The following is a 10,459-nucleotide window of genomic DNA, read 5'->3' on the forward strand; positions in this document are numbered from 1 at the left end:
CCAGGAGTTGGAGGTTGCTGTGAGCTGTAATGCCACGGCACTCTACCCAGGGGGACAGCTTGAGGCTCTGTCTCAAAAAAAAAAAAAAAGAAAAAACATAGATCTGCTTATTGTGATTTGATGTTAATCTTGATTTATAATTTTTTGTTTGTTTTTGATACAGGGTCTTGCTTTATTCCCTAGGCTAGAGTGCAGTGGTGTCATCATAGCTCACTGCAACCTCAAACTCCTGGGCTTAAGTGATCCTCCTGCCTCACCCACCCTAGTAGCTGGGACTACAGGGATACACCACCATACCCAGCTAACTTTTCTATTTTTTGTAGTGATGGGTGTCTCACTGTGTTGCCCAGGCTAGTCTAGAACTCCTAGCCTCAAGAAATCTTCCCGCCTCGGCCTCCCAAAATGCTATGATTACAGGTGTGAACTGCTGTACCCAGCTTTTAAGAATGTTGACTCAACTAATTAGGTTGTAGTATATATTTGTATTTTTGGCAAAAGTAAAAGAAATTTTAAATTATGCAGTATTTTAAGTATTTGTATCATTTCCAGGAAAATATGGTGACTACACATATGTAGGTATAGGAGATATTCTTTAGGTAAAGAAAGTCCCATGACTTTTTACACCATTGATGTGATTTTAGTAGAAATATAAAGTAAATTGCTAAATACATATGAAGGTCAGGTTATGAACTACTTGAGATCCAAGTTTTCGTCTTAATCAAAATTATATTTCTAGCATCTAGCATAGTACTTGGCTCAAAGTAAACACTAATAGGTTAAGGAATGGTTTTTACTACCTTGATCTCTGTTAATAATTATTAAAAAGCGTCTGCTAGTCTTGTTTCAACAATTTATATGTTTGCCTCCTGAGGTATGTTTTGTCAATTGAAAGTGCTGAAGAGATACGAGAATATGTTACTGATCTCCTCCAGGGAAATGAAGGCCAAAAAGGCCAATTCATCGAAGAACTTGTAACCAAATGGCAAAAGAATGATCAGGAGTTGATTTCTGATCCTTTGCAACAGTGCTTAAAAAAAGATGGTAAGTAATGTAATTAAATGCAAGTTGAAATAATGATAGATGGGCAGGTTTAAAGGACATTTTACCATCCTTTTTTTTTTTTTTTTTTTCAGACAGTCTTACCATGTTGCCCTCGGTAGAGTGCTTTTGCGCCATAGCTCACAGCTTGGGCTTAAACAATTCTCTTGCCTCCCAAGTAGCTGGGACTACAGGTGCCCACCACAACAGCTGGCTATTTTGTTGTTGTTGTCATTGTTGTTTAGCAGGCCCTGGCCGGGTTCAAACCAATCAGCCCCAGTATATGTGGCCAGCGCCTTAACCACTGAGCTATGGGTGCCAAGCCCATCCTTTTTTTATTTATTTACTTATTTATTTTTTGACACAGAGCCTCAAGCTGTTTCCCTGGATAGAGTGCCATAGCATCACAGCTCACAGCAACCTCTAACTCCTGGGCTTAAGCGATTCTTCTGCCTCTGCCTCCCAAGCTGCTGGGACTATAGGTGCCTGGCTATTTTTTGGTTGCAGCCATCATTGTTGTTTGGTGGGCCTGGATTCGAACCCGCCAGCTCAGGTGTACGTGGCTCCTTAGCCACTTGAGCCACAGGTGCCGAGCCTCCATCCTTTCTTTCTTCCTTTCTTTTTTTTTTTTCTTTAAGACAGAGCCTCAAGTGTTGCCCTGGGTAGAGGCTATGGCATCACAGCTCACAGCAACTTCCAACTCCTGGGCTCAAGCGATTCTCCTGCTTCCGCCTCCCAAGTAGCTGGGACTATAGGCACCTGCCACAACACCCGGCTATTTTTTGGTTGCAGCCATCATTGTTTGGCAGGCCTGGACTGGATTCAAACCTGCCAGCTCAGGTGTATGTGGCTGGCGTCTTAGCCGCTTGAGCCACTGGCTCTGAGCCCATCCTTTATTTCTTAATACTAACATAAGCAGTATCATATATATACATATGTTTAGTTCAGGTCTATTCATTTTGTAAAGAATTTTGTCCTAATTCAGACCTTTTCAATTTAGAAAATTTTATAAAACTGCTGGTGTATAAATATGGCTTTAGAATAATTTGAAAAATTTACATGTAGATTAATGAAACATTTTTCAGTTATGTGCATACGTGGATGAAAATAAAATATTTTTACCAGGCCAGGTGTTGGTGGCTCATGCCTGTAATCCCAGCACTCTGGGAGACTGAGGCAGGTGGATTGCCCTGAGCTCAGGAGTTTGAGACCAGCCTGAGCCAGATCAAGAGCTCCTCTCTAAAATTTAAAAAGCCTGAGTGTTGTGGTAGGTGCCTGTAGTTTCGGCTACTTGCGAGGCTGAGACAAGAGGATTGCTTAAGCTCCAGAGTTTGAGGTTGCTGTGAGCTGTGATGCCACAGCGCTCTACCTAGAGCAACACAGTAAGACTCTGTCTCAAAATAAATAAATAAATAAATATAGAGATAGACTCTGTCCCCCCCAAAATATCAGATTTTATTTATTTATTTCTATAGACATAGTGAGACTCTGTTTCAAAATAAAATAAAATCACATTTTATTCTATTTGTTTATTTTTTTTTTTGAGACAGAGCCTCAAGCTGTCCCCCTGGGTAGAGTGCTATGGCATCACAGCTCACAGCAACCTCCAACTCCTGGGCTCGAGCAAGTCTCCTGCCTCAGCCTCTCAAGTAGCTGCGACTGCAGGCGCCCACCACAACACCTGGCTATTTTTTGGTTGCAGCCGTCATTGTTGTTTGACGGGTCAGGGCTGAGTTTGAACCCACCAGCCCTGGTGTGTATGTGGCCGGCACCTTAGCCCATGAGTTACAGGCACCAAGTCAAAGCTAAAATATCAGATTTTAATATAACTTCTTAATCCCAGCCAGATGTTGAGTTCTTTATCATTGACTACAATCTTGAAAATTGTGGTTTAAATTTAATTATGGCTGGGCACAGTGGCTCACACCTGTAATCCTAGCACTCTGGGAGGCCAAGGCGGGTGGATTGCTTGAGCTGACGAGTTAAGAGACCAGACTGAGCAAGAGGGAGTTCCTGTCTGTGCTAACAATAGAAAAACTAGCCGGGCATTGTGGCAGGTGCCTGCTACCTGAGAGGCCTAGGCAGGAGGATCACTTGAGCCCAGGAGTTAGAGGTTGGTATGAGCTACTATGCCTCGGCACTCTTGTGTAGGGCAACAGATTGAGACTCTGTCTCCATGAAAAAACAATTAATTAATTAAATTGTGGTTTGAGAGGAAGCAATAATTAAAAGTCTGCCTTACTTCCTATCTTGACTATAAATATTAAGCATCACCCTCTATTTGTTATAGGAATTCATCATCCTGCTGTTATCTGTTAAATTTTTTTTTTCTTTAAAGAAATTTTAGATGGACAGAGATCTGGAGACCAGCTAAAGCGTGGTAGGCGGAAAGGGAGAAACAGACAAGATGTTTCTGCATTTGCTGAACCTGATACAACTATAGAGGTCAAAACACCTTTTGATTTGGCCAAGGTGAGTACTTAAAGAATGAACTTTTTTCTGGCTCAGTGGCTCACACCTGTAATCCTAGCACTCTGGGAGGCTGAGGTGGGTGGATTGCTTGAGCTCATGAGTTTGCGACCAGCCTGAGCAAAAGTGAGACCCTGTCTCTATAAAAATAGAAAAACTGGGTGGCGCCTGTAATTCAGGCAGCTAGGGCAGGCATCCTCAAACTTTGACCCGGGGCCACATGCGGCCTCAGGACATTTATCCGGCCTGCTGGGTGTTTTTGCGCGTTGCCTGTCCTGCTTAGCGGCCAACTCATCCCGGAGCCTGTAGTACAGCCCTTCAGCAGTCTGAGGGATAGTGAACTGTTTAAAAAGTTGAAGACCGGCTCGGCGCCTGTGGCTTAAGCGGCTAAGGTGCCAGCCACATACACCTAAGGTAGCGGGTTTGAATCCCCAGCCCGGGCCCGCCAAACAACAATGATGGCTGCAACCAAAAAATGGCCAGGCATTGTGGCGGGTGCCTGTAGTCCCAGCTACTCGGAAGGCTGAGGCAGGAGAATCGCTTGAGCCCAGGAGTTGGAGGTTGCTGTGAGCGTGATGCCATGGCACTCTACCCAGGGGGATAGCTTGAGGCTCCATCTCAAAAAAAAAAAAAAAAGTTGAAGACCCAGGGCTAGGGCATCAGCCACATACACTAGAGTTGGCGGGTTAGAATCCAGCTGGGGCCTGCCAAACAATGACAACTACAACCAAAAAATGGCCATGCGTTGTGGTGGGCACCTGTAGTCCCAGCTACTCGGAAGGCTGAGGCAGGAGAATCGCTTGAGCCCAGGAGTTGGAGGTTGCTGTGAGCTGTAATGTCACAGCACTCTACCCAGGGCAATAGCTTGAGGCTCTGTCTCAAAGAAAAAAAAAATAGAAAAACTGAGGCAAGAGTATGGCTTGAGCCCAAGAGATGGAGGTTGCTGTGACCTATGACGCCATGGCACTCTACCCAGGGTGACAGCTTGAGACTCTGTCTCAAAAAACAAAGAATGAACTTTTTTCTGACTATACAGAGGAAGAGGCAGTGACTAATACATTTCACAGAACAAAGTGTACAAAGTGGCTTCAAATGGCAATTTTTCAACAAATGCATGAATTTTAGGGAGAGAATGTGATAATGATGACAAAGTTCTTTCTTATGGGGGCAGCCTGATGGCCTTATAAGGACATCTTTGCTTAGAGGTAAGATTAACACGATAATTATAAGTTGAAAAATATTTAATGGAGTGCCCTGAGCTTCAACAGTTTTTGTGGGTGTATGCTAAAAGAATGTACAGTTCTAGCTGCTATTAAGGGTGTTCCTATTTTTAGCCAGCCACCTTCATCACCATCATTCAAATTTTAGAGATTTTTCATATTTTCTTTTTTGGCCCTTATGATAGCCCTTTGTAGTAAACAGAAATATAGTTGACAATCTCCATAGTTGACAACCTCCCTACACTGACCACCTCCTTAATTTGACCTAATTTTCATAGACTAGACATGTACCTTCAGTGGAAAACTGACCTCTATATATTGGCCACCTCTGTAAGTTGTATCCTTTTTGTTTTTTGAGACAGAGTCTTAAGCTGTTGCCCTGGGTAGAGTGCCAAGGCATCACTGCTCACAGCAATCTCAAATTCTTGAGTTTAGGCAATCCTCTTGCCTCAGCCTCCCAAGTAGCTGGGACTACAGGTGCCCACCCTAACACTTGGCTATTTTTGTTTATAGTTGTCATTGTTGTTCGGTGGGCCTGGGCTGGATTCGAACCCACCAGCTCCCGTGTATGTGACTGGCACCTTAGCCGCTTGAGCTATAGGCACCGAGCCTTTAAGTTGTATCTTGACCATTTGGATTGTGACATACAATATTAATTTACCCTTTATAACTTGAGCAGTTGAGTCCTCTCTACACCAAAGGGTAGGACATACAGGCTTTGCCCCTTACTTGTATTATTTTTTTCTTTAGTGTAAGTTCTTTTTTCATGTCTTGTCATTACTATGTGTGGGATTAGGCCTAATGTCCTATTGTTTATCACATGTTGTGAAAGATTTTTTTCATTATGAAGGGCTGATCTGAATTATAGATACAACCTACAATTATTGAAAAGTTTTACAGTTAATTGAAAGATGATGGTCCAAAGGAAAGAACTCAAAAAGCTGACATTGAAGGAAAAGGTTGATGTTCTGTATTTTTTGGAAAGCAGCAGCCAAAGAAAGGCAGTGGAATATTTTGGTGTTAGCAAGACCAAAATATTAGCAACATCCAAAAATGTAAAAGTGAATAATTAGATATGGTAAAGAAAGTGGCAGACTATAGATTGGAATAGGAGGAAAACATTCCTTGATGAAGTCAATGAAGCCACATTAAGTTGGTTCCAACTAATGAGGGCAGGCCCCTTTGCCTAATTGCCCTGGCAATGGAGGCCTGTTTCCTGTTTATGGGAAACATAAGCTTATGTATCTTGTAGGCCAGGCGTGGTGGCTCGCGCCTGTAATCCCAGCACATGGGAGGCTGAAGCAGATGGATTGCCTGAGCTCACATGTTCAAGACCAGGCTGAGCCAGAGCAAGACCCAGTCTCTGAAAAATACCCAGGTGTTGTAGCAGGTGCCTAGTACCAGCTACCTCCCAGTAGGAGGCAAGAGAATTCCTTAAGCCCAAGAGTTTGAGGTTGCTATGAGCTAAGATGCCATGGCACTCTACCCAGGGTGACCAAGTGAGACTCTCTCTCTCAAAAAAAAGAAAAACCTACATATCTCATGTTCTTACTCTGTAAACCTACCTTTTTCTTTCTCAATAAACTGTTTCATGTTTGCCTTACCAAAAAGTAAAAAATCACAAATGAGGGCAGTTAACGCCAGAATTTCTGGGCCAGTGATCCAAGAAGTTCCTAAAAAATTTATACAGAGTGGTGCCTGTGGCTTAGTAAGTAGAGTGCCGGCCCCATATACTGAGGGTGGTGAATTCAAACCCAGCCTTGGCCAGCTAAAACAGCAATGAGAATTGCAACAAAAAACAGCTGATTGTTGTGGTGGGTGCCTATAGTCCCAGATACTTGGGAGGCTGAGGCAAGAGAATAGCTTAAGCCCAGGAGTTGGAGGTTGCTGTGAGCGGTGATGCCACAGCACTCTACCAATGGCAACAAAGTGAGACTATGTCTCCAAAAAAAAAAAAAAATTTACGCAGAAATTCAGGGTGGTAGATTTTCAAGCATCAACTGATTTAAACTGTGACACACAATTTCCCAGAAAAGTCTTGTGTGGTGAATCCAATGAATTTGCAGTGTAGAAGTTGTGGAAGAGTTCATCACAAAGTTCCCAACTTCACCCGAGGCTTCAGGATGATGAAATCTTTAATGTTGACAAGTGCAGACTCTTTTTCAAGGCAGTACCTGACAGGAGTCTCATTATGAAGGGTGACAAATATAAGAGCAGAGAACTTTCCAAAGGGTGTTTCATAGTTATATTTTACACTAGCTCAACCAGAGAGAAACTAAAGTTCTTGGTGATTGGTCAAAGCCACATGCATTCAAGAACCTGAAGCCCAAAGTTTTCCTTGTCAGTTGGAGATGAAACAGATGCATATGAAAGACTGGTACCCTATTTGAGATGTAGGTTAGGAGTGTCAACCATAGTGTCTCACACCTATAATCCTAGCACTTTGGAAGCGCGGGGTGGGATGATCGCTTGTTCTCAGGAGTTAGAAAGGAGCCTGAGCAAGAGTAAGGCTGTCTCTACCAGAAACAGAAAAAATTAGCTGGGCATGGTGGTGCATACCTGTAGTCTTGGCTACTTAGCAGGGTGAAACAGGAGTATCACTTGTGGCCATAAGTCTGAAGTTGCAATGAGCTGTGATGATGCCACTGCATTCTAGCCAGGCAATAGAGCAAGACATTGTCTCAAAAAAAAAAAAAATCCTTCAATAGTTTCTTAACCCTTTGTAATCATTTCTAAGTGCAGTAAGCATTAAGTTTATTTACATTGTTGTGCAGTACACCTCAAGAACTTTTTTAGGTTGCAAAACTGAAACCCTTACTTTTTTAAAAAAAGTGTCTCACTCTTTTTGCCCCAGGCTAGAGTGCCGTGGTGCCATAGCTAACAGCAACCTCAAACTTCTGGGCTTAAATGATCTTCCTGCTTGAGCCTCAGAAGGTGGAGGCTAGCCTCAGCCTCCTAAGTAGCTGGGACTATAGGCATCAGCCGCAACAGCCGGCTAGTTTTTCTTTCTTGTTTTTCTAGAGATTAGGAGGGTAGGTCCTGCTTTTTGCTCAGGCTGGTGTAGATCTTCTGAGCTTGGGCAATTTACCCACTTCTGCCTCCCAGAGTGCTATGATTACAGCATGAGCCACTGCACCCAGCCCCAGCTAGTTTTTGTTTTTATTTATTTATTTATTTATTGAGACAGAGTCTCACTATGTCTCCCTCGGTAGAGTGCTGTAGTGTCACAGCTCACAGCACCCTCAAACTCTTGGGCTTAAGTGATTCTCTTGCCTCAGTGTCTCAAGTAGCTGGGACTACAGATGCCCGTCACAACATCTGGCTATTTTTTTGTTGCAGTTGTCATTGTTGTTTATCAGGCCTGGGCCAGGTTCAAATCTGCCAGCCTTGGTGTATGTGGCTGGCACCCTACTCACTGAGCTACAGCAATCCACCTGTCACAGCCTCCCAGAGTGCTGGGATTACAGATGTGAGCCACTGCGCCCAGCCAAGTTTTTCTGTTTTTGGTAGAGATGGGGGTCTTGCTCTTGCTCAGGCTAGATTCCACCTTCTGAGCTCAAGCAGTCCACCTGCCTTGACCTCCCTGAATGGTAGTATTATAGGCATGAGCCACTGCCCAGCCACCTTTTAAGTATTAACAACTACACAGTTCCCCCTTCTCCTAGCTTCTAAAACATTTTACTTTTTGTTTTGTTGAATGTGACTGCTTTAGACATCTCATATAAGTGGAATCATACAGTATTTGTCTTTTTGTGATTGTCTTATATAACTTAGCATAGTAATTTCAAGAACCATCTATATTATAGCATATAACACAATTTTGTTTCTTTTAAGGCTATGTAATACTCCATTGTATGGATGTACCACATTTTGTTTATCCATTTATCCTTCAGTGGACATTTAGGTTGTTTCCTCCTCTTGGCTATAGTGAATAATGATGCTATAAACATGGGTATACAAATATTTTTTTGAGGTCCTACTTTCAATTCTTTTAGATATACCCAGAAGTGGGATTGCTGAGACGTGGTAATTCATGAGTAGCTTATATTAAGAAGAAAAAAACATGGGGCTGGGTGCAGAGGCTCACACCTATAATCCCAGCACCCTGGGAGGCCGAAGCTGATAGATTGCCTGAGCTCACAGGTTTGAAACAAGCCTGAGCAAGAGCGACACCCTGTCTCTACAGAAATATAGCTGGGCATCGTGGCAGTCCCTATAGCCCCACCTACTCAGGCGACTGAGGCAAGAGAATCGCTTGAGCCCAAGAGTCTGAGGTTGCTGTGCACTATGATGCCACAGCGCTCTAAAAAAAAAAAAAAAAAGGAAAAAGAAAAAAAAACAAAAGAAAAACAAATAGTATAACAAATAGTACTTTCTACCTATGATTGATAATTTTTTTAATTTGTTTTTTATCTTATTTTCAAACAAACGAATAGAAGTTTTCAGATAAAGTCAAAATCCTCTTCGTTCTCTGTAACAAGGGAACCAAGTTTTTTCTCCCTGGAGTATATCTAGAGATAGTTTTGGTTGTTACATGGGGGAGAGGGTGTTACTGGTATTTAGTGGGTAGAGTCAAGTGATGCTGGTAAACATCCTACTATGAACAGGATAGCCTCTATAACAATCAATAGTATCAGTAGCACTAGGGTTGAGAAACTGCAGTACACAATCTTGTTTTCTCCCATCTTGACTGATACTGTCATGAATCTGGTGTGAATCTAAATAGTCCATTTTTATATGTGGATACAGAAGCATCTATTAATATACAATATAGTGTTATGTATTTTTTAAATGTACATAAATGATTTACAGTATTTTTTGTGTTACAAAGACCCCCTCTTCTTTTTAGATAGGTTCTTGCTCCATTGGTTGATCTGGGGTACAGTGGTGTCATCCTATCCCAAAGCAACCTCAAACTGCGAGGCTCAAGCCATCCTCTTGCCTCAGCCTCTGGAGTAGCTAGGACAGACTATAGGCATGTGTCACAAGCCCTAGTTAATTTTTCTATTTTTTTGTAGAGACAGAGCCTTGCTCTTACTTAGGCTGGTCTCCTCCTGACCTCAAGTGATCCTCCTGCCTTGGCCTCCCAAAGTGCTAGGATTACAGGCTATGCCTGGCCTTTTCTTTCTTTCTTTCTTTTTTTTTTTTTTCTTGCTGGGGCTGGGTTTGAACCCACCACCTCCGGCATATGGGACCAGTGCCCTACTCCTTTGAGCCACAGGTGCTGCCCAACCTGGCCTTTTCTAAACCTCTCAAGAGCTGTCAGCACTGATAGATTTGTTTTTGTTTTTGTTTTGAGACAGTCTCAGTTATGTCCCCCTCAGTACAGTTCTGTGCCGTCACAGCTCACAGCAACCTCAATCTCTTAGGCTTAAGCAATTCTCTTGTCTCAGCCTCCCGTGTAGCTGGGACTACAGGTGCCTGCCACAACACCCAGCTATTTCTTTTGTTGTAATTGTTGTTCTTTGGTAGGTTCAGGCTGTGTTGGAACCCACCAGCCCCAGTGTATGTGGCCGACACCCTAGCCGCTGAGCTACAGGCACTAAAAAACGCAAGCAATCCTCTGGCCTTAGTCTTCCAAATAGCTAGGATACAAGTGCCCACCACAATGCCCAGGTAGTTTCATTATTATTTTTTTTTTTTTTTTTTGAGACAGGAGCTTCAAGCTGTCCCCCTGGGTAGAGTGCCATGGCATTTCAGCTCACAGCAACCTCCAACTCCTGGGCTCAAGC

The 10,459-nt window shown here is 43.0% G+C and overlaps 1 protein-coding gene across 1 annotated transcript in view; it reads left to right on the forward strand.

Annotated features, from left to right (window-relative positions):
• The window catches only part of TRIP4 (thyroid hormone receptor interactor 4), a 101,023-nt gene that overhangs the window by 8,083 nt on the left and 82,481 nt on the right, over positions 1-10,459 (forward strand). The window contains exons 2-3 of the mRNA XM_023510005.1: positions 872-1,041; positions 3,377-3,510. Of these exons, the coding sequence (XP_023365773.1) occupies positions 872-1,041; positions 3,377-3,510 (304 nt within the window). The remainder of the gene's footprint in view (positions 1-871; positions 1,042-3,376; positions 3,511-10,459) is intronic.

This window comes from Otolemur garnettii, unplaced genomic scaffold, assembly GCF_000181295.1.
Source record: "Otolemur garnettii isolate 467f Iridium unplaced genomic scaffold, OtoGar3 scaffold00011, whole genome shotgun sequence".
Classification (NCBI taxonomy): Eukaryota; Metazoa; Chordata; class Mammalia; order Primates; family Galagidae; genus Otolemur; species Otolemur garnettii.